We start from the raw sequence: 25,331 nt of genomic DNA on the forward strand, positions 1-25,331 counted from the left end.
AGGTGAATACTTTTTCAGATTAAAGAATATATTTTTGTAATTAAATCAACATAAAATAATAAGTGTTACAGTGCTTTCTAAATTTTCCATGGATGGATGTTGTTCTGTTGCTCATATTATTTGAGCCTTTGAAAGAATAAGAAAAGTGTCATCCTATTGATGATATATGGTAATATAAAGCTTAGAACAACTAGTAAAGTGTCATCTGTGAGTTTCCTTCATAAAGAGGTGCAGGAGATATCTGGAATTCAAGGTCTATTTGACTTGATCAGTGCTTAATTATTAAAATTGGATGTAGTATGTAATTTAAATACTTGGAAGAGTTCTCTTTGCCATCATATTTTATTGGTGCAATGGTCATTATCTTTGTGTTCTTTATGTCTCTCTTATAATCAAGATATTTTTGCCTTTATATAGTCATTTATACTACTTTAATTATCCTAATATCTAAACAGTTCATAACAGGACTATAGAAAAAATTATTAGATTTGTTTAGTAAGAATAATGTTTACAAGTGATGGTCATAATCTGCAAGTCAATAATTAATTTTACTGGATAAAAGTATTAAGAAGCTATTTTTGGGTTTTTTTGCTAAAAAGCATTTAGGTCACAGTCTAGTACTGTGATGTGTTTTACGAGTAGGTACTGGATTCATCACTTTTTAAAAGGGCAAACATACTGTACGTGTCTTTTCAGGTGTAAAGGATAAAAATGTTTCACAGTAGAAGGAATGAATGCAAGATATTTATTTTTATTAAATATAAACCCAGGGAAATATTTTAATGGAATAACATCTTCAAAGTTATTATAGTTGTTGTTACATGAATATGAAATGTGCAGAACATGACAGAAGCCAGGAATTTCTGCTTGAAATTCAGTGGAGAGCAATGTAAGCAGAGGGAAATAAATATAGGGAAAAATCACTAGTGGTTAGAAGTGAGTGAAATGGTCAGAAACAGAGTGAAAGTAAGTTGTATTAGACAACTGTAGGCAGGAATGAAAGGTCACAATTTGCAGATCACTTTTGCTGTTGAGTCAGAATGAAAAGCATCTTTCCTGTGTTGTCAGTCAGTGCAAAGCACCTGAACAATTAAATACAATACCAGCTCCTCCGGGTCAACTGTAGCTGTATTACTGACCTAGAATAGTCTAACAGCCTACTAGTTTGTATACATTTGTTAGATGTAAGATTTATTATTATAAGGAATTATTTTTATACGCCTCTTAAAATGCAGGTGTGTAAAAACACTTAGCAGTGTTTCTTAGGAGTTTTGCCTGGACACAAGCTGTTAGGTCATCATTTTGTTGCAATATAAATTGTTACTTGTATAGTTGAACAAACTGGTTGATTAGACACTAAGATTATTTTTGCTGTAACACCGGAATAGATTTATCAGGGCATTGCATGTTAAAAAAATTATATAAGGTGTTCTATAAAAAAGGTCAATATTAGTAGTCATAAGTGACAGGAATATAAAATTAACTTGTAAAGTTAGTTTATGGATCTGTTTAAATTATGGACAATATTTTCCTTTTTTAATTTACGTAACGTGAAGTTTAGCTGTATTTCAGGAAGCCACTTAATTGAATTTATGAGCATCTAGACTCCTGTTTCCCATTAGGACCACAAAAGATCAGTTAGGCTGATGTGTAGTCAGCTTTCTCAGCTGTATGATATACTCATCTGGTATTTTATATAGTGATGTCATTAAGATAACACATGATTTGTGTCAGATGCTGTCATCCTTTAAGAAGATTTATAAATACATATGCAGATTTATAAATACATGTGTTAGAATAGCCACCATAAAGCACCTTTGCTGCCACCAAAGTTTTTTCTTTAATACTTCATGCCCTAGCAGCACTGGAAGGTGTTAACAGGTTTTTTTGGTAAGGAAATAGTGGTATTAGGATTTATCATATATGGACATGATTCTGAGCTTTAAAGTGAGATATCCATTGCTGATTAATATTAATGATAATATTAATTGCTGTATGCTTTTATTCTCAATATAATATATGCGCTTTACTGAGAAATGCAGTCCTTGATTCACTTCCACAACTAACAGAAAATAAAATAATCTGTTAGAAAACCAGCATGGCACAGCTGGCTAGGCAGGGAGCAGAGAAATTGGATTGTGGCTCTCCAAAGCACCTGAGGGCTTTTGTGCCCCTTTCACGCCTGAATGACGAATAAACTGAATTATTTGTGGGAGAGAATAGCTGGGTCCCTGGCCTTACATAGGAAGACTGTGGAAACAAAGCACTGTTTCTGAGGGGCTGAGGGAGAGGTGAGGTGAAAAAGGTAGGATAAGAGATGCCATGAAGTAAGCTATGAAAAAACAAGATGGGAAAAGTTGTTTTATTACTCTATGTGGTGAGAAGGATAGCAAAGGAAGTGATACCTAACTGAACGAAATATACTAACAGCATTCACCAATAATTATCTCCAACAATAACATAGTTCTCCTTTCCCTGCATCCTTTTTTTGGGCTTCCTTTCCTGTATCCTCCATTTTTTTGGTATACTTTCAGGGCTTGAAGAGCTGTGGGTGTTCTTGTGGCCCCAGCTACTATTGCATATTATTATGTCTGTGTTGATTTTTCTTCTTGTATTTTTAAGAGCTGAATAAATGAGCCATTCATATAAACAAAAGAATATTTATTTGAAAAAAACTATAATTTTGTCTGAAATGCTAGGAAAAAACCAATGGTAATCTCTGTTTCCTAGGAAACTAGGAAAAGTGGAAATTGTTGAAAAAGAACATTTCAAGTGGGACCAACAGGGACAAGTTGTAAAATATGTGCCAACTTATTATTTATAATAGGAGAGTTTTTGGCTTGAAATTAATATCAGTCCGGCACTTCTGAGGTAGGAAAATTATAAATTGTTAGTTTGTTTTAAAATAATTTTTACTTGAATATCTCACAACATATGGATTGTATAGCATATTAAATATATGGTGATGAGCTTAAAGAATGTGTAGAAATTGTACATTTGTATAGATCCTCTGGTGTCCTTACTCTTTAGCCTTCTAGTTTGCTCTACCATTTGTCCATATGACATATGAAATTTTACCAAAAAGTATTTTGAAATTTCTGGCAAGTACCTGCAGGAATGTGCAGCTGTAAAAACTATGCAGTGAAAATTCTCAAGGGAATTCTTCAGAGTGATTGAAGAGGATAGTCATTAAACCCGATTTCTGCAGAAGACAATTCTACATGCCTTCTTATTGGCACATGTCATTGTTTTTTAAATTACTCAAATTTGTCTTAGGTTATTACCAACCCCCCAGTTTATATAAAACAGAGACTTCTGGGGAAGGATTCGCAGACCAGTCTTTCACCAAGATTTAATTCTTCTGAGCTAAATTACTTATAGACGATTCTCCCCTGTTATCCTTAAACTACTTCTTATTGGCTGTTTAAATTGAGAGGATTTCTATGTAATTAATGTTCCCTCTAACATTGGCCGAATTAAATGTTCAAATGCTCTCTATTTTTAATTTTTTCCCCCTCCTTACCTGCAAAAGGCTTCCTGCTCTAGGTGATGCTGGAATGTATCTGGACATTGCTCTGACCCAGGTAAATAGGAAGAATGGCTGTGACTATACTCGTTCCTGGAGATGGGTAAAGGTTATGGCAGAGTTGCCCATCTCCCATCATGAACTAAGTAACAACTGCAGGTCTCTTGGGATTCAGTATATAATCAGTGACTGTGTTCTTTGTGATATTATTAGTTTTCTTACTCTTTCAATGAGATTACATAGAAATAGTAAGCAGGCAAAAGGACCGAGTCTCTCCTTGACATTTTAATATTGAATCACCTTATTTTTAGAAGTGTTCTACTTCTGTCTTATGAAAACACTACAATAAAATAAACATTATAGGAAAGGTGATTCATATTTTATTGATTTAGACTGAGTAGTAAACTATCTTATTTTTGGCTCAAAACTACTCTAAGCTAATCTGTGGCGCATCTGCAGGTACTTATCTTTCCTTTACAGTTCAGTGTGGAATTCTTACTTCTTTTCTTTGGAAATTTTAAGCCATGAAAGAAAATATTTCTCTGAAGTTCAAATTGAAATTCAGTAAAAAAATTGCTTGTATTTTTCCAAGTCAATATTGCTTTAGTAACAGAAAATAATAAAACATTTCCTTTTTTTTAAAAAAAAAAAAATCCAAAAAAATCCAGACAAAACCAACAACGAAAAAAACCCAACAAACCCGAAACTCCATGACACAATGGTTTGTATATTTTATGGTTCTCATTGCTAACAAAACACATTTTCATTACCCTTATATCTCTGATAATTTTGTGTAAATATGCCTATTTTATTAAGGAAAATTAATTCAGATGCACTTCTGAAAATACAGGATAATTTTACAATATTTCATTTTCAAATTTGTAATTATGCTGTAATATGTAATTAAACTATGATTCCGGAGTTTGAAATTTGATCTAAGAACATGGGATACACATTCCTGGAAGTCTGTAACAGGCAAATAAGTGCAGAGTTAGAATGTGGAATAACAATTCCGACACTAGAATTTAAACTTCCATTAGTAGAAAACACTATTTATCCACTTTCTAAGTGTCTGGTTTACATTTTATTTGGTACAGACCATTTCATTTAAAAAGAAAAGAGGATACTTTTCCTACTTTTCCACTTTCTTTGTGAACACTTTTCTCACAGGTTGGAATTCAGCTCGGAATAGATTTATTTTTTCCCCTTCTTTTTCTCCCATAGTTAGCCTTTTTTTCAAGAGGATTGGAGCGTGTGTCAAGAAACCTAAGCCCTGCTGAAATGCCTTCTAGGGAGGAACACACAGAGAAGCCCCAAGGGGTGTAGAAATTAAGGAAACCTCTGGCGCTTTTCAGCCGCCGAAGGTTTCTGTGCTCATCACTTCTCTGCATAGTTACAGATAGACACAAGTTCTTCTGTTGTAATCAACATCATACCAAATCTATCACTGTACACCAAGGCGTGATTGCTAACACTCATGCAGGTATTTTCTGCTGGCACTGCAGAGCTGCCTGGAGAGCTGCGGACACTGAAATTCACTTTATGTGCCTCCCTTGGCATTTATTGCTTCTGGCCTTTCAGTCTTGTTTTAGCCCCGTGGAACTCATCCATGGGACTCCTTCTGTTGGACAACACAAACATTCTGTCTTGAGTCCCTAAGTTACAACTGCCAAGCATGTGCTTTTGCACCTACATAGCCAATAACTTTCAGACCTAATGTGACTCTACCATATATCTCTGTTTTTGTGGCATTTACCAGGAGAAGAAAACATATATAGGAACCATTGTGTATGTTTGGAATTTTAATATTTTTCTTATTGAAAACAGGCCAGAGAAAATGAGTCTGGAAAGCATAGATTATTTCTCTTTAATAGAAAATACATTTCATTTTGAGCTATCAATAACAAAATGCTAAAGTAAAAGCAAGTACCAAATGTCTTTGCAGCCTTATCCCAGATTCTGATTGGTTGATGCTATGTTTAGAATGAAACTAGAGTTTATACTGGATAAATTAATCTTTTAAAATGCTGTTTTCTAATGTATACATGTAGAAAAATGTATCAACAAAAAATTTGCAACTGAAGTCTATCCTGCTTTACCAAGCTATTTACTCAGTTTTCCTTATTTAACATACTTCTCCTTTAATTAAAATACTCTGAGACTTACATTCTTGCTCTATGATTATTACCATTAAAATGAAATACATTGTAACATTCTGTGGGATACTTTCAGCAAGCAAACTGCCATAAAGCCTGTATCTGTTTTGTTTCAGCTGCCACTATTGGCACTTTGTTTAACATTTTTAGGCATGTTCCTAAATAATGAATAACTGCCAAATTATCCCAGCACATTTGATGTGAATGAGTCATCATTCTTAAATTGAAACACAGAAATGTGATGACCTTTCTGTTGTTCTGTATGTCATTATTGCCATCAAGAGACTGGTTTGAAACTTCCCATCATTCATTAGTACTTGAATGGGCAGCAGTTATTTTTTTGTCCACTCCTTAGGGTCTATTGTTTTAGATAATCCAACCAGTAATGGCTTGGATTAAAAAAGAAAAGGAAAATGCATAACCAACGTGCTAAACAAACAAAAGACCAGTAGCTTCTGGACTTGATGATCTTAGAGGCCTTTTCCAACCTTATGATTCTGTGTCTGCAAAGGCAGACAATTATTGGACAATTATTGTCCATGTTTATGTCTGTGTTTAAGTTGGGAATAATCTAAAAAAATATTTGTCCTTATGTCTTAAAAGTTAACTGTGACATATCCATGACTCTTCTGATTCTGGAAAGTAGATTGAATATCTACTCTCATCACAAAAAAAAAAAAACCAAACCCAAAGAGCAGCTCTGGAGTTTCGTGGGAGCATGTCAGTTATTGATGATGATACCAGATAACGGATATCGCTTAACCTGCCTATTTCTTGGTCTACAGTGTGTGACCAATAATGCATTCCCCAATGGAGATGAAAATAAGTGATGATAGTATCCAGGCCACCAAAGTATAAGAATGAATCGCTGGCTCCTGATAGGTACTGTACAGATGGGTGCATCTCTTCAAACACTTGAGTTTCCAAACACATTTTACCAATATCATCTTAATTCTTGTTCCTGTATCCAGGACTGCTAACCCTGACAGTCACCATCGTGACTGCAGGAGAGGTGCTAAATGTTGTCTTGCATTGTTGTCTATGCCTCTTTCATACCATTGTGATCATAATGATGTTTTAAAAGTGAATCTTCTTCAAGCGTCCCAAGTCTGCATTCATTTCTTGGGCAAAGGTGTCATTTAGTTTAGTTGGAGTGTTTTCCATGAGAAAGTGGAAGATGTGATCTTTTTTTTTTTTTTTTTTCTGTTGTTTTTTCATAGTAATATGCAAAATGTGGAAAGTCAGTCATATTTCACTGGTATTTGGCATCTGCTCAACAACTGATTGCTCTTCTCAGAGCTTTTTTGGAAAGTTTGCAGCACTATAATGACAGCTTTCTAAACACAGATGTCCTCTTGGTACAACCTATAATTTTTTATGAAAGATGTATCGATGTCAGGAATTTGAACGAAGTATGGGAATTGGTTGAACATTCTTGTTATGAATATGTATTCAAAATATCTACAGTACATATATGTAGATATTTTGATATGTAGATATGTATATGGGGGGATGAAAATGCAGTGTCTGATGGTGTAGTTGTTGGTACAAAATGCCCAAAATGTCAGCATGTAGTTTAAAATAAATTGATTCTTTTGTTAATGGACTCTGTATATTTTAGTGATTTTTCCCACTGTTTTATACTGTATAAGTGCATACTGTAAACCTGACGTATCAAGAATCTCAAGAACACCTTCGGACAATCAGGGGTTTGGCTGTGGAAGATATCTAATAGCTGAGAAGCCTGGAGTAGCTATTAAATGTTCTTGTAAAGTGCCATTAGAGGCCTCTTCCTCTTGTTTCATTTAACTCTCAGCTAAGCCATCAGGAAGTGAATATTTCAAACACAGATTTCCTCTCCTGAAGTCAGCTGTTTTTTTTGAGGTAACTCCACTTAAATGTCTTTAGTAAGTAAAAGTCAGTTCAAAGATTAATGTGTAAGATGATAAACTCCCAGCAGCTTGTGACACCTAGAATCCTCAAATGTTTTTACCTGTGGGACTATGGTTTGCATATACATACAAATTATCTACATACAGGTAGGAAGACAGTACTTAATGGTTATTGCATGTAATTTATGTAAGTTCAGACTTGTAAGGTAAAAGGGAACTCTCCCTTGTTAACTTACTCTAACCGTTTGAGATTGGTTTTTAACGATAACACAGTCCATTCTATATTGTTCTTTTGCCTATTCAGGTCTAGTTAAGGTCAGAGTACCATGCAGCAAGTATATCTAGCAACTGTAATAAAATTAGGGGAAACATATTTCAATAAATATTGTACTATTTTATTTTTGTACAGCTGTGCAGCCTTGAGGTATCTGCTGCAGTTGTTATGATTATTGCTAACTCCATGTAGCTTCCATCTATCTGTACGTGTACAAGGCACTTGGTTTTGATTTATTTTCAGGTCATGCCACTAGATATATACACCCACACCACTAATGACACGTCATTCGGATTCAGAATAGATACTTTAAAGTTAGAACGCTGCGTCAGAAATGATGCAAAACCATAACTGTTAGTTAGAAAATCCTTTGTTTTTGGACTTTAACTGGATCAGGCTGTGGTCATTCAATATTATGATACTGGGGTTCTTTCCGTTTTCTCATACTTTTGGTTGATGATAAAATCACTTGCATGATATGTATGCATGTGTGCATGTGTGTGGCCCAGTCTGGGCTGCTGTTTGGCGTGCCTTGGATCATGACCTATTGCCAAACCTCAGCAGTAGCTCTTGGGGAAAAAATGTAAACATACAACCAAATTTACTCTGGTTTCTGTATTTAGCTCAGTGAAAGCTGATACTGCTATAAGGCTTCAATATTACAAACTCTTTGCTAAATTAGAAAATGGGAGAAGCTAATTTAATATTTTAGTAAAAGTAATTTTTAAAAAGATGTGAGTGAGAAGCAAGCAAATAGATTATCCTAATACAGAAGTAATAATTTTAAGTGATTAACAGTTTAGTTGTTTGTTTATTTTAAACACATTATAGTCTTCAAGGACGACAAGGAAGAAAACACCTATTTTGTTAGGCCAGAAGTATATGGAAACATTATGGAATAATACTAATTACTAAGAAAGTTCCAGGATTGTGGGTAGTATAATCATCTACAATTTTCTGAGAATATCCTTACTAAAATGACCTACCTCATTTGAGTGTAATTTCCAAAATAAGGAGACCAGATGTCTTGTTTGGGACAGTGCAAGTGATGGACACTTTTCCTTGAAATGGTCTGTGTTCTACTAACATTAAACTGGCCTTTTTTCTTCCTTTAGATGATAGTTTAGGACTATGCTGATTTTTCCTATGTGGTTACAACTTATGGGGAAACAGTGAGGGAGTTTCCATAAACTAGAACATAGAGGGTTTCAGTAAGTGGAAGACCTTTCGTCTACTTGGTTATTTTGACCGGCGTTAAGTCACCTCCAACAGTTTGCCACTCATACCGACTCTTTTATATTTGTTGTGAGCTTTTACCACTGTTGGCTATAAGAGATGATCACCTAATTACAACTTGCAGAGCATTTAGATGAGTTGTCAGTTAACACAGAACGTGTGTAATTGAATAAAGATTAATGACTAAAACTGCCAGTTTCCCCTGCCTAAAACTTGGATGTTTGCTCTGAACTATGGCTCTAAGTGGTTTTCAAATGTGTCCCAGTGTAAAACCTGAGATAAATCAGAATAGATCCAAAGGATTTATAGTATTGGGTTGGGGGTGGGGGGTTGGGGGTGTGTGTGTGTGTTGTTTTGTTTATTTGTCTTTTAAGTTATAAGAATACAGGAGTTCCCATGCCGAGAACAGTGTCCTTTTAGTCTTTTCCATGTGGACTCACTTCTGCAAGTTAAAGAACTTCCTTCAACCTGAGTAGTTATATATTTAACATACTGCATAAGCAAAAGGATCTACATTTCATTTATGAGGATATTGCAGTAGTGCTGTCTAGAGAAAGCTAAGGCCCTGTGTTTGGTGTGGACAGAACCACAGTAGACCAAACTGTTTAGTATTGAATATTTGAAGGTTAAAAAAATGAGGCTTTGGCTCACCCACACAGCAAAAATCCTAAACCATCAAAGGATAATACACTTATGTAGATTAACTTTTACTGGACATATTGAATTGGCTTTGCAAGTTTATGGGTCTCTGGAGAAGAGACCGCAGAAGTTTTGTATAAACAGTTTTCTTTATGAGGTGGTGTGGAAAATTCAGAGTTAAAGGAATTGTCAAACTTCTTGAGCAGATCAAGGCAGAAGAAAGATGAATCTAGTAGCTGCTGCTGGTACTAGGGAACTAAGACAAAATGTTCGACTACAAAATTTAAAAAATCCCAAAGCTTCTTCCAATTCTTAGAGCATGATTTCATGATAAGAAACATCATCCCCTGTATTTCAGTTGTGAGTAAATCAGCTACGATCTCTTTCATCCAAATTCACTAGAAGGGAAGGGGACAAAGCAAGGAAGAAAACTGCTTTGCCTGGATTAGGGAATATGGAGAAGGGCAGAACACTTGCGGGAGGATGGCTGTAGCCCCTAATTCCTCTCTGTTCTCCATGGGGTAGTTGTGTGTTTTGCCAGATAAGAATCAGTGCAAGCACCAACCTTGATGTCTGTGTTTCTGCCATTGTTTTGTTTATGTGACTTCCAGGAGAAAGGAAAGAGCTTAGACCTATGCCTAAAATTAGTTATAGACTGTGCGGATTTCTTGTGAATGCTCAAATTGCCATCAAGACCCTTGCCCAAGCTCTGCTTCTTCCTGGCGCCCTTACCTGTCTTCTGAACTGACACATTCCTTTTTTTCTTCCCTTCTGTGTGCCAACTTTTCTCCCCTTGCCTCTGGCTTGTATTGCTGGTTTCTTGAGACTATGGGGAATTTCCTGGTCTCTGACTCACTCCCTTTCCCTGTCAGTACAGGCATAGTTCTCTCTCTACTGCACAGTAGCAATGAAAAGGAAGCACTTCTGCATTTTAGGCTTTTTGCTAGCTTACCAACAAGTGAGGGGCGGTCATTGTGGCTCTGGCAAATAGGAATGACCTGTGCCATGTAATACATATGCTTAAAGTATCTGTATATGCATAGAGTCATGCAGCACTGTTTAAAACAACTGGAATAGTTGGTGCATTTTTAGTGTGTTCTTGTATTATCCGTTGTATTTGTGTTGGACTGAGATTAGCGTGTTTTATTGAGTTTATTTGCATAATGAACAGATAATGATTTATTAGTGAAAAAAGCAGCTGAAAAAAATGAACTTTGAAATATCTTCAAAACTGAAGGACTCAGTGTCGCATGTTGCAAGCTGAAAGCTGAACTTAAGAACATAAGGAGCGTGACTGAGATCTTTGTTAGGGACAGATCATTCATCAGCATCATCGCTAAAATTGAATGGGTGTGATACATTTTTGGAACTGTATTCAAAATATCTGCAAAAATTACTACCAAAATACAGAATGATTTATTTATGATTTTGACTTTGAAATTAAAATATATCCTACTGTGAACTAAACATTTGGGATGAAATCTTGCCCTAGCAAGGGTAATCACGGCTAGCGGAACCAGCTTTTCACCTAGTGTGCGTTTTGTTTGCAGTAAAATAAAAAGTTGTACGTAAGATGACTCATGTGGCTGTTGTTACATCCATACTTTGGCAGAATTGAGCAGTGTGTGTGCTGGGCGTGGCAAGTGTGAGAAACAACACTGATATTACTGCACACCAGTTGTTCCCTATGAATTGCAAATTGTCAGAAGATGAACACTGACTCTACAAGAATTTACAGCATTGATCTCCTAGGCCTGCTTACCTGATTGCACTAAAGGCGTTTCCTCAGTGTTCACATCACAAGAGTCTTGAGACAATTCAGCAGTAAATCTCTGTGGGGACTGAGCTGAAAGCAATGTTGTGGCCCCAAGCACTGTGCCAAGAGCAGACGAGATTGCTAATGCCAGTGAAATATTCTTTATCTGTGCAACAGCCAATCCTCTGGATTGTCAGCGAGTGCAAAATGAAGCACCTGTCTGACAGATACAAGAAATTTCTTGTATTTCAAGACAGAAACTTGACCTATCTGTTTATATCTCATGTGCCAGCTGCTTTGCCTACATTAGGTGGAAATAAGAAATTTAAGTGTGAAGTGCACAGCACAATGAATAAGCAAACTAAAGGGCTCTTGCTTTGCTGACTGATTATTTTAGTCACTCATTGATTAAAATGTTTTTCCTGTGGCAAGAATAGCTGGTAAGCTTGTTTTGAAAACTATAAAAAGGAGACAAATTAAAACAAGCAGAATTTTTTTTTAACATCTAATCTTAACCATCTTACTTGGAAAAATGTGTTTTTATAAACGGCAAATGATGTAATGTTTTTGAAGTTACTATTTAAAAGAAATTCATTCTTGGTTTTAGCTAAGACAAATAAAGGTTAGGATTGCATTGCATTTCACAATTCTCATGTACAGCAGTAGTACAGTAGGTAAAGTGATAATTAATTGCTCCTCCTACTATGTCTCTCTAGAGATCTGAAGAATAACTTGATCAGCACAATTGAGCCAGGGGCATTCCATGGACTTTCAGAACTGAAGCGCCTGTAAGTATTAATTCCATTTGAATTATTTTGAGAATTGTGTTTGTATCGACATTTCTGTCCTTAGGCAACTCAAATATGCCACCAAGCAATAATCACATAAGGACACTGGCTGTAAAATAGAAAATCACACACTGTGCTTTTTAAATTTAACATGCCTTTTTCTTCTTCTTTCCCTTTTTTTTCTATTTCCCCTTTTTTACCTTTTTCCATTTAAAATTATCTGTTTGCTCTCCCATAAATGCCCTAACAAGTACATCTACAAAGTTAAAAGACATGCCTAATTAATGACTTAGTAGACAATATGTCACTATAGACATTAATCAGAAATAAATTTAAGTGTTTTAAATATATGTAAACAGTGTTTTGTGCTACACTAAGTTTTTCATTATGTAAGGTCTACTTTTATCACCAACCAGGTCTATAAAATAAATTCTTAGAAAGGAAACTTTGTCATGCTTTAGAATTTGTCTAATGTTTTCCATACCACACACACTGACTCTGGTTATTATTTTTTTTATTTTTAGCATGGTTTTCTAAGGAAACAAGACATATGCAATATATTCCCTGTCCATCATTCCTCTCTCTTTGAAAATGTTCTCATAGAACCTTTGAAAGCACTGGTTGATTTTTAAACTATATTTGTAGAGGGTAAAAATATCTAAGTTAATAAAATCCTATAAGTGGGCCTTTTTGATTTTTATTAACAAGGACTACAGACCCTCCTTAGTTCTACTCAGCCTAAAGGAAAAAGTGAGATGAACAATTTTTTTAATTATAATTGTAATTTTCCAAGTGACAGCATCCAAATGTCCATGTACTGGCTAACCAGGCCATCAGCACGTCAGAAATCTGCCTAGCCATCGTGTGTGCTGTCTTATGTGTGATGAGAAAACCTATGAGAAAACAGGGATTATTTTTGTGAGATGGGAAGATTTAGATAAGAAGGAATGCAAATCCACAGAAAAAGAAATTTACAAATCTTTCTGCTTTTTTTCTCTGAGTTTAAATTCCCTAACTGATACATACAGGGAACACTGCACAACCTAAGTAAAAGATTTCCATCTCTGATTGTACAGGTAGCAGTATTTTCTAACACCAACCACTAAGTTTGAGTGTGTTTGGCTAGAAAGTGCATGACATAATAATGATGAAGTCAGAGTAGCATGCACATTTTTAAAGCAAAGAAAATTAGGTTGAAACTTTCTTGCTCACTCTATACAGGGATAATACAATGAAATGATCAAAGTGCTAATTGTTGCTTTGGCTGCATATTCTAATAACACAACCCTGACCTCTTGTGGGAAAACCAGGAAACCTGTGCAAGTCATGGGCTGCACATCTGAAGACTGCGCAGGTGGAGCCTTAGGTCAGCCAGGAGAGACAAGTCAAGGAAGAGGAAGCCATTAGGCACTGGGAAAAGTGAGAAGAAAAGACTGTTCAGCAAACTAGGAATGGCAATGTTGAGATTTATCGCGCTAGATCTCAAAAAAACCTGTTGTTGCTGATATAAGCAACTAACACTGGGGGAGGAATTTAGAGACAGGGAATCAATTAATTGCTAGATTGCCATATGTTTGCTACAAATCAGCATAATTTCATGGTAAACAAGAAAATCTCTGGACTCCTTCACTGTGTAGCTGTTGGGTAGCCGTTTGGGAGCAAGAGGAATAGATAGGGTAAACTCCTGTTGAATGCTGAATGCAGTAATTACTTTAAGACTGTACTTTACATTCCCATCGTATTTCACATGTAAAATATATATGATGCTGTGAAAAGCAGAAACTGATGTAATATGGGCAACTGTAAGAGATATGGCTATGGCAGGTCAGACAGACAAACTGCAAGCTGTCAACATCAAAATGTTTTCTGTGAGTGATTTGGAGAATGTTATAATTTGTATTTGAATGACAAACTGAATTATTTCAAGGGACTACTCAAAAAGGTACACACAAAACTGATGAAAATTGAAAATTTATGAAGCACTATAAAATTATGGCACATGGTTATTCATCAGAAGAGAGTTTTGTTTTCTCTAACATCAATTTTACAAGTCAGAATTAGTAAGTTCTTATCAGTCTTACTCCTGAAAACCAACACCAGCTTTATACATGACGAATTGAATTATGTCTAATATAACAGCTGTTAGTCTGGAGGAACGTGCAGCAAGCTGCCTTTTCTTTCTGCTAATGTATTTTTAGAAAATATGTCTTATAATACAGAAATTTCAGCCACTGCCATATATCGTATTGTGAAAGTAACACTCGTTGAAGTTAGCTTTGAGAAAAGGATATGTAGCCTTTCTCTTTGTTAAAAATACCGTTTTACTGTGTGCCACACTTGGAGAAATATGCACTTGTTTTGATTAGTTTAGATGAAATTTACTTTTACTACCCAAATTATGCCCCGTATCGTAACGTGTTTCTTCCATACATGTTTAGACTTTGCTTAGGCAGAAGTAAAGCATTACCCAATCAAGAGTTCTGGGTAGGTTCTTGTTTACTATTTACCTCTTCTAATAGAAGGATACATAGATATATACATGTATGTATGTTTGTCTTAAACTTGCATTTTTAGATTTTCTATGTAGCTTTCATTAGGAGAACGTAAAAGAATAACGCCAATATGCAATTATTGCATTATATTGTTATCCACGTTGTTTTCTCAGCTGTTGCCTGCTTACTATCCCTGACAAGCATTTAAGAAATATTTTCATTCTAATGTGATGTTTTATCATTTAATTGTACAACAATATGTTCTTCGTCTGATAGAAGACTTTGTAGTGAATTCTAAATAAATTGTCATCACGTTCTAGCTAATTGGTTATATCTCCATGAAAGCAATAACTGGATTTGTCAAACTACAACCTTTATTCTCCTGTTTCGTGCCTTTAATGTTCTCATGTAACAATAGAAAAATAGGGATCTGCACAATGTAACAAAGGAATCAGAAGACTACCACTGATTCTAAAACAAAAATATATTCAGATCAATTTTAATATTTTAATGGAAGTATAATCGCTTCAGATCCTTACGTTACTGCAATTATTTCAAAAACCATACTTGATAAGAAAGAAAATTTGTGTCAAGGTTGAAAACCAAATACATAAAAATTAAACAGTATTTTGGAATGCACCAAGGGGCAGAATTCATGTTGTTATCACAACAGAATTGTTCGTACCTATTTTTGTCTCCTTCCTATAAGTATCTTGAACATTATGTTGTAAGTATGACTTGTGCAGAAAACATCCATACTCCTTTCTAAAGACAAGAGTTATGGAACATAGTGCTTTGTATTATTTGTGATCTGAGACAGCCACAATATTGCTCTTAAAAGAGCTTGCCAAGTGCTTATCAAGACTGACCTTACTAGCTCAAAAATTATTTGCCCTCTGGTTTCTGTAATTTCTTCAGCAACAAAGGATGCTGTGAATGAGATGAGACATTAGTAAACAGTAAAAATATGTCTATTTTGGCTGAATATTGTGCGCAATAAAATGCGTAGTATTTTTCATGTGTAAACAAACAGGTGCTAGTAACTTTAATAAAGAAAATTCTTTATATTGGAAATTATTTTGTGTGTTTTATTTCCTACATGTATAAAATCACATTTAAATGCAACTAGTATAAGTTGCAGTATGGTATGTTTAATTGTGGAATATTGCTCAATAATGTTAATATTAAAGTTGTTAAATCTTTTTAATTCAGTTATGCTACATTACAGAAAGAGGCTTTATTTCTTGTTTGTCTCTGACTCCTTCTGTGTTAAAAACAAAGAGGCTGTATGTGATTATGTAGGTGTGTGTATGAATAAGACAGACCTAATATTTTGCGGATTTTTTGTTTGTTTCAGAGATCTTTCAAATAACAGAATCGGTTGCCTAACACCAGAAATGTTTGTTGGACTTAACAGTCTTCACAAACTGTGAGTATAATAGCACTTTTGTTTTACACAGAAGAAATCCAAACTGTCACATGGCTTACCTGAGTACAGTTGGCAATAAACTTTCATTATAAGAAAACTATAGCTTTTGTACTAAAAAAAAACCCCAAACCTCTCCTGAGCCTTTGATTATTGATGACTTGATATTTTAAAGATGTTTCTATTTGTAATTGTAAAATCTATCAGAACTGCAAAGAATTAAATTTCATTTTCACATTGGAAAGAGGCTGAACACGACATTTCTGTTTGAATATATTTCTGTTTGAATGTCTCGGAAACTATTAAATTTCAAGAACACAAATGAGACTTAAACTGGTTGAAAAGGATACATTGCTCTTTCTGTCCATTACAGATCAATTAGAACTTTATAACTTTTTTTTTCTTGCAGTGTATTACATAAAAAAGTAAGCATATACTGAGAAAAGAATGTATGTGAAGTATCAAGTAAATTTAGAATATCAGGGTAGTTCAAATTGCTTCAGAAATATTAATTTTAGACTGTCCGTTTAAGGTGTTGTGTTGCACACTTGCCCTTGTGCTTTTTCAGTCATTAGTTTATCACATGCTACAGCACTGGAATATACTCTAGGGAGCAAAGCAATCAACTTGCGTATCCATAAGCATGCTAGAGAGCCTGTGTGATGAATAGATTATCAAGCTAGTCTAGAAAGAACATTCGGAAAACATGAGATTATGAAAGTATATCCAGGCTGTTCAGTTTTAGGGAGAATCTGATGACCTGGAAGAAGAGATAAAACGGACAATGACAAAGTTTGCTAGTAGATAACTATGTTAACCACAGAATTAGAAACAAGGGTTGATTTGGAAGGACAGATGTAATGTACAGGACTCCATGACTGGGCAGCAAAATGGCAGATGAAATTTAATGTAGATAAATACTAAGTGATTCAAGGAGAAAAAACAATTTTTTCTGGTCTAACCATTAACACAGGGAAGATGTTTTGAGGTTATAGTGGATAACGCTGTGAAAACATCTGCTCAGTGCTCAGTATCATTTACAAAAAAAATTAGGGAGTATTATTAAAGGAAGAAAGATCAAATTGAAGAACATCCATTGTACTATGAGAAAAAAGCAAAAGAGTCTGTGTTTTTAATATTGTGGGCAGTTTTTGACTGCTCATCTCAAAAAGGTGACTAAAACTAGAAAATGTTCAGTGAATGACAAAAAGGAATGGTGAAAGGTGTGGTACAGCATAGGCAAGTACTAGGAATAAGTAAGTTGGTTGCGACTGTCCTGTCTGGGAAAGGGACAATTCACAGGAAGGATTGTGGTTTAAATGGACGTTTGGCCAGACACAGCAGGGGTCTGCATATTCATCCACATCTGTCTTCATTCCCGAATGGGAGATAAATTCGTGTACTGCATCAAACCAGCCAGTTCTGGCATTTCCTTGGAAAAACAGAGGAATATTTCTAAAAAGATCTGCCATGAGGTCAAGATGACACCAGGTAAAAGGCTGAAATCTGGTATGCTTAGTGATCACATTAATCAGAGTAACTATGCCAAATCTTCTCTGAAGTGAGAACAAATGATGGGAAGAGCCCTGATAGCATGTTGATGAACAGGTGGAGACCACCCCTCTTTTTACTCATCTCTGATGAGTTGCCAAATCAGGCAAGCCCAGCTCTCCTGTTGAGGGTTGCTGGGTCTCTTGTGCACAGTGAACATGACTATGACTATAAAGCCAGATTACCATAGGAAGTATGTTTAATTCAAAATGGTGAAGTCACCTTATTAAATGGAAGGTGCTTCTAGATGCTAGGAACAACCTCAACAGAAACTTCCAGACTCCATTTTAAAATCTAATTAGAAGTTAAATACAGAACTTCAGTCTTGTGATGGTAAGGGACAAAATGTCATTCACAGTGAGCATATGTTTGTCCTGTGGCAGTTTGGTTGTACTATCCCTTTCCTCTGAAGACCAGGAAAGAGTGTGACAGTATATCTCCACATCCTTTGCTGATACCAGAGATGTCAGAAAAAGGCACAATATGCATGTTGAACGCCTGTAGTTTCCAGGCTGATCAAACCACGCCATTACAATTTCCTTTTGTGAAATAGATTTGCCATATCTATGCTCATTCTGTGTACCTGTCCCAGTGTTGGTGAATCTTTTTTGGCATGTAGATCCAGAGAAAGTCTCACTGGTTGCATCTAAGCTATCATTAACGCCATATCTTCTTGCATCCTGCCTTTTTGTGTGTGCTAAGTAAATATTTACATTCTCCTCAAGATGGGGCTAACTTTCATTTCCAAGTGTGTGTAGATCCAAGACTTTTCTGTATTGTTTTATTTCTGAGGCCCCAGTTTACAGCAGAAATTTGAATTAGACCTTTCTTAGGTATAATTCTCAAGTGACATTCTTGTTACACTTTGAATAATATTATTTAATGAATTTACTAGACACATGTTCAAGAACATTCATCTCTTCTTGTGTGATAGTTCTCTTAATATTGACCAATCCTTTGTTTTATTACCAGATTTCGTTTTCACATGCTTACATTTCTGAGCCAGAGTCATTAGTGAAGGCAGTAAATACAATCAGTCTCAAGGCCATTTCTGCAGAACAGTGATGTCTCACTCCCCTCCCTTCTGTCCTGTCCATTATCTTGTCTTACAGTGTCTTACAATAAATGCACTTAATGCCAGGTTCTTCACACTTTTATGGATGTTATGTCCATGCGTCAGTGGAAAAAACGATGATTCTGGTAACTGTATACCTGTTAGTCTGGCCTCATTGTATTTGATGCAGTAACCGAATGAGTTTTGAAAGAAAAAAAAAAAAAAGGGAAAAAAATGTTGGCAAACGAAAAATGGGAAAAAAAATCAATAGGCATCTATTGAAGATGTATCATGTAATCATATAAAAAGATCACTAATTTTCTAGACAACGAAAATCATTTATTGATGTTCATATACATCTAACATGATACTACATAAACAGGAGAAACCCATTAACATTTATACTAGTGTTTACTTGTGAGTGGAATTAGCCTAGAAGGCCTCTAGTTGCCCAGGGATTTTAACTAGTTCTACAGATCAGTAGTCATACTGTAAGTGGTCTTAAGAAAGATTATTTCAAGAATTTAGTGTATGCCTCTTCCATAAATACCTGTAATCAAAATTACCAACCTTGCTGAACAGAATAGAAAACAGTAGTAATTGTATATATAGTCTTTCTTAATTTCTTATTTATAATATGGTAGAATTGTTAAAATGTCTTTTGCACCTTGTTTTAGTATACTTTCCAAAGTTTAACTTAATTTTTGATAATTCTCATTGTCCCTCTATGCTTCCTGTCATTTTGCTGACCTTTTCCTGTTCATTATAGTCTCTCTACTTCTTTGATCTTTTTAAAACTTGAATTCTTTTCTCAAGATCTAAGATTTGGTCATTGATCCATTTAGTCTATCTTCCATTGTTCTTTTTTGGGTTTTAAATTGCCTTTCTATCATTGACTTAACAAATGGGGCCATCCTGCATTCCAGTTCATGTACTTTAGTAGTTCTTCACTAGTTACTTTATTATTTTTTTTTATTTCAAAAGTCTGTCCTTTGGAATTCAGAGGCATAGTAATAGATAAGTCCAAATTACCTTTTCATGTGAAGTAAATCAAAAGTTGCAACTTTTTCTTTGGTAAGGACTGTTGTCCTTACCAAACCAATGTCAGGAATACTGTTACTCTTGTTGGGTCAGTGATTATTTTGTGAAGAAATGCAACCACGGTCTCAGTCAAGAGGAACTGTGCCCTGCTGTTTATAGTATTACTTGTTCCTTGATCTCAGAAATCTCATATAATAACATAATGCTGATAGTAATTATTTGAGCTGGGATCTCAGTTTGCCTCTGGTAAGAACAGGTGATTGTTCATTGACTGCAAGCTACTGCCCCTGGTCCTTCTCTAACACTTTCTAGCTTTCTTCCCCTTTAAGTTCATACAAACTTCCCAGAATCAAATTTTTAAACGTTTAAAATACAAGTCACCTTTCCATTGCTACTGATACCTCTGAATTTTTTTCCCTTGTCATTTCAGGCGTATGAGAAAGCTATTCTCTGAAAAGGTTGTGGAGAAGCATTTACTTAGTGTAACATCAGTGTGTATAATTGTACCAAAGAAAAGATGACAAGTTCTTAAACATGAAACTGGTTTCAGAGCCATCAAGTGTGGTATAGATTACTGAAGGAGCAATATAAAGATGTATACATATGCATGGATTTATGCAGTTGCTGTTTGTGGTAATTTAGAGCTTTCCTGGGTTACCTTAGCAGAGTACAGAAGGATCTCTGCAGGCTGTTATCAAAACCAGTAGGGAGAGCCGTGAGTCCACTGGAGGGAGCAAAGGACATAAATCTTCTCTGTGAAGTACAGAGATATTTTGTTATACTGTTTAGAAGCACAAATATCAGGTGAAACAAAGTAACAGTGTGGCTCACTCAATCTTGTAAGTCTAATTCACTTTGAAAAAATGGAAATAGAGCTGAAAAATCAGCTCTAGGCCAAAACTGACACATGATGTTTAACCAAACGATGTGATGCATATATCTAAACTGAGTATGGTAAAGGTACATTTAAATTCTTCACAAAAATGAAGGATGAGAACTGCCTGAGCTTTCAGGGATAGTGCAAACGCTCTTCAGAAGGCTTGGTGCTTTTGTGCAGTCTATTTTAGAACAGGCCAACTTACAGGATTCTTGAATTATGAAAAAATTAATTAGTAGTATCATCTAGTATTGTTTTGAAAGCTTGCACGCATACAGAAACCACAAAAAATTGTGAGCTTCTTGATAATGTAGAAAAGAAGACTTTTACTCTGATTTCAGTCAGGATGTGTATTTTGGTGAATAGGAATTAAATTTCGGGTTAGTAATGAAATCTAAAATTTCACACATCTCCTGAAATTACTGCAGCCAGTGAGTTGTGATTATGTTCCTCAAGACTGATATAATTTTTACACCTTCTTGGATTTGATGATTTGTACTGTGGAAAATGATTCCAAAATGCTTTCACATCATATGACAGATGCAGCTGACAGTGCCTCAGACAGTATGAGAGAAGATTTATTATGTCTTCTAAGATATTAGTTTAACTTTTTTGGCTTATATATTACCCTTTGGCTGTGTTTATGCTGTGATGAGGTGTATGTATTCTAACTATGAGTGACATAATTGAATGCAACAAATCTTCCAAATCTCCTTTGCCCCCTCAGTGGCCATGTTTCAGTGCTTTGTTCCAGAATTATGTATGCAAATATATTTCTGCTAAGTAATGGAGCTGCCATCCACATTAATAATAAATTTATATTTAAACTAAATGTCAAGAGCTGTAGAATACTGGGATGGTGCCACTGGACTGATACACATGATTTCGTTTCTTTAGTGCCCCTTAAGTTAGCTCTTCAGGTTCTGAAATGTTGTAGCTTTAAATTGGTTTCAACAAGCCGCTACTGCTGGATCTTCCTTTTGGAAGTTTGAAACAGAACTTACTGTTTGGCTTTACTTCCTTATTTCCAATTGTCTGATTAAAGTATATCTGATTTATTCTTCATCCTACCTCTGAATCATCATCAGCAGTTAGCTTTATGATATTATTATACCATAAATTCATGTATGACTTTCTTGCTGTCATTGAAGCAACTAATCACTTTGTATGGTACAAGAAATAAAGTACAAAATCAGTAACACAGTGAATCAAAGAGACCCAACATCAAGAAAATAAGCACCGTAACATGCCCTCTCTGTATTTCTGTTCTCGTTTTTTACCCATCCTATCCCAGTCTTTTTGCACAGAAGAACAATCTGTCACCCTTGCATTCAGCTTTGACTTTTTAATACCGCTCATAACAGTGAAGCATTCTTCATGTTCATATACTCTTGATTCTACCTATATTTTGCCTCAAAATGATCCTTTGAGACACATAACTCCCTTTGACTCTTTTATGGTGTAATTTATATTAAAGCTTTTGGCAAAAGTGTTTATTATTTTCTGTGAAACCACCAGAGTATTCAGTATATGAAAATTATAAGTGTAGGACCTTATATGTAAGACTAAAATGTTTGCCTCTGGTACAACAAAAAAAAGCACGTCTCTGTAATGGAGTAAGCTAATGGCATAGGAAGTGGTATCAGCTTTGGAGTGTGTTAATTTGTTATATTTGAAATATTTGCAAACTAGGTGATACAGATGTTTTTAGAACAAATGTTGATTTATATCGAGCTAGAGTGGGTTTTTAGGATATCTGAAATAGCAGAATTTTACAACACTATGCATTTAGAGGTATTTTAATATATAACAAATAATGTGAACTGACAGAACCAGGCATTTGCAGGGTGCTGCAGATATCTACCTCAGAAATGCATGTGTTATTGGGATGATTTGAGAATATTTCTAAAAGTTTTTTTAGGGAAGAAGAAGCAGCTATTCCCACTGTTAGATATCCAGATATTGTAGCGATGTGTTTCGTTGGCATAGAAATGTATTTGTTTACAACTTATACGGCCCTCTGAACATGATTCTAGTTTGCTAATTATCAGTTGTATGGAAACTTCAAACCAGGTCATTGCCAGAAGGATATGAAAGAATATGAAAAATTGAATTGCTGGCTTTGTGCTGACTTTTGACCTGTCAGGAACTCAATTATTCCAGCACTTGGCAAAACCACTGAAGAAAAAGGTTACATACTTGTCTGTCACGATAAACCAAAAATCTGTAAATGGGATGCGAGTCAGGAATTTTTAGGTTAACACAGCGTAGGTCACTTCTGGCTAGATACCTTGGTGGATTTGGTAGGCCCTATGGAAAGTGCATAGATTCAGTAGACACAGAAAGGGCACCACTGGCAGGTGCATAGCTACCATACATCTCCTGAACCCTGCTTCATCAGCTGTAGAAATGGCTTACAGTTTTTCTGTTTCTTAAAATATTGACCAGACATAAAGCCTTCCTTTGGTCCAAATGAAATTGCCAAACACAGACTTGGTGTTCTGTTTGGTTTGCTGTATGAAGCCTGGCTAACTGTTTAAGAGAAAAGCTGGGGTTTGCATTGAATGGGAAATGTTTTCATACTGCAGTGGGGTAAGGCAGAGGAAGGAAAACCCCTGTATTTCTGCCTTCAGGCTGCCATCCATGCAAGGCTAGGCAGATTGCTTTCCCTGTCCTTCAGTTCAGCATGATTGTCTTCTGTCAGTAAGTTTATACTACTGTAACTGCTTTCATATTAGTGGAACAACTTCTGATTTACTTTAGTGTAAATGTCAGGGTTATCAGTTTCTGATTTAGTCTGTTTAATGTCCTGGTTCACTGAGCTGTTTCAGCATATGCCTTGTCAGGGCTTATGTCCAATAAGCACATAAGTAGATCCATTTAGTTTTAAGAGGTAACCGAGCCTTTATGAAATGTTCAATATTTTTGGTTCCAAAATATTAAAGGTATAGAAATAGGTATAGCCAACAGCCATTTCCACCTTTAGATATAACCATACTTGAAGAGATACTTGAAAGCCCTTCTGTTTCCAAGAGCTTTGTACCACCACTGCACCAAAGGTGCCCTGTTAAATAAAATCTTAACAATGAGTTCAAGTATATCAACACATCTCGTCATCACTTATTATAATGAGAGATAATTTTACTTAAAATATTTTTCTGCTTTAGTAGAATTTTGCTTTAAAGTGCCATGAATATTTGAAGTGTTTAAAGTTAATTTTATTTGTCTTTGTCATTATTTCAGTGGTGAAAAATCGTGTACAAAAATAAGATTAATTGTTGTTTCAAGAATGCTTCATAACTTTCTTAAAGTAATTTGTAAATTAGCAATATTTTCTCTTCTTTCTTGAATTCATTGATCCATACGTATCTGTAAAGGTTTCTATAAAAAGCATGGCTCTTGATTTTTTTTCTTTTTCCTTACGTTATGAAGCTGGTTCAGATCTTTTGCAGTTAGGTAGATTTCTCACTGATGGTCCTGATCTGAATTTGTATCTTCAGTTTAGTACACATTCTTTACTTTGTAGATGTAGGATAAGTAATTATAAAACATTACTTTTAATGAAAAAGTAATAAAACCATTTTCTTTGCCTGTCTACATTTTTTTCTATACCTAACAACAAATCTCTAGTGAAGAGATCTGAAATTTCACTGATAACTGAAATTTTGTAGCTGTCTTTGAATTCAGATGTGTACACTTCAGGCACTTGATAGGCAGGAACATATATCAGTATTTCAGAAGCAGATAATTCATGTGCTATGAAATGTTCGTCTTGGATACGGCACTAATTTTTCAGTCTACTGGTACATAAAAAGACAGTATTACTTGACATTAAGCATTTACCTTTTATACTATGAAGGCACTGGCAGAGCAATACTGTTAAACTAGGGAAAATTAAATTGCTTCTGTTTGCAAGTATTCGGCCTAATCCATTCAGCCATCGAGGCAAGAAATAGTAAAACAGTAGTTAAAATGGAAATGGCCTTAATTTAAGGACAGGAAAAATCAGTTCCTTTAAAGTCCTTAGTAATAAAACTATTTGTGTATTTACTTGGAAAACTCATTACCGTTTTATAGAAGTGCTTGAATTCTCCTGAGCATTACTAAATTAAGACACTGTTTTTATTTCTTTACCTTGAAGTGGCATTCTACATACACTATGAAAATACGACATAGATCTCCCTCACTGACTACTGACTGTATGAATATTTTCACTTAAATTCTAGAATATTCTTTTAGATTCTGTTCTATTAAATATGTAGAAATATTCCTGTTTATTAGACCAAGTTAATTGTATGTATACCTTCTGTGAAAATAAATGTAAAAGTGTATGATTTGATTTGAATATTGCTGTCATTTACAAAAAAGCAATGTACAAATTTAAATATGTTTTTACTGTTGTTAAGAAAGCAGAATTTCTGAATTAGCATTGGGAAAAATCACACTCTTTAACAATTTTTTTTTTTTCTTGTATTTCTTATAACTGACTGTAAATTGCTTTTTTCTAGGAATTTGTCAGGGAATATTTTTTCAAGTCTTATGAATGGACTTTTTTCTGAGCTGCTAGCTCTGAAAGCACTGTAAGTATCATTCTGTATGTTTGGAAATCTGAAATGTTGAAGA

At 35.1% G+C, this 25,331-nt stretch overlaps 1 protein-coding gene across 2 annotated transcripts in view; it reads left to right on the top strand.

The window, feature by feature from the left end:
• Window positions 1–25,331, top strand: part of LOC104352288 (adhesion G protein-coupled receptor A3) — a 280,884-nt gene that overhangs the window by 88,321 nt on the left and 167,232 nt on the right. For both annotated transcript variants that reach the window (XM_086466587.1, XM_086466588.1), the window contains exons 3-5: window positions 12,196–12,267; window positions 16,117–16,188; window positions 25,217–25,288. In XM_086466587.1, the coding sequence (XP_086322713.1) occupies window positions 12,196–12,267; window positions 16,117–16,188; window positions 25,217–25,288 (216 nt within the window). The remainder of the gene's footprint in view (window positions 1–12,195; window positions 12,268–16,116; window positions 16,189–25,216; window positions 25,289–25,331) is intronic.

This window comes from Leptosomus discolor, chromosome 6 (assembly GCF_034619465.1).
Source record: "Leptosomus discolor isolate bLepDis1 chromosome 6, bLepDis1.hap2, whole genome shotgun sequence".
Classification (NCBI taxonomy): domain Eukaryota; kingdom Metazoa; phylum Chordata; class Aves; order Leptosomiformes; family Leptosomidae; genus Leptosomus; species Leptosomus discolor.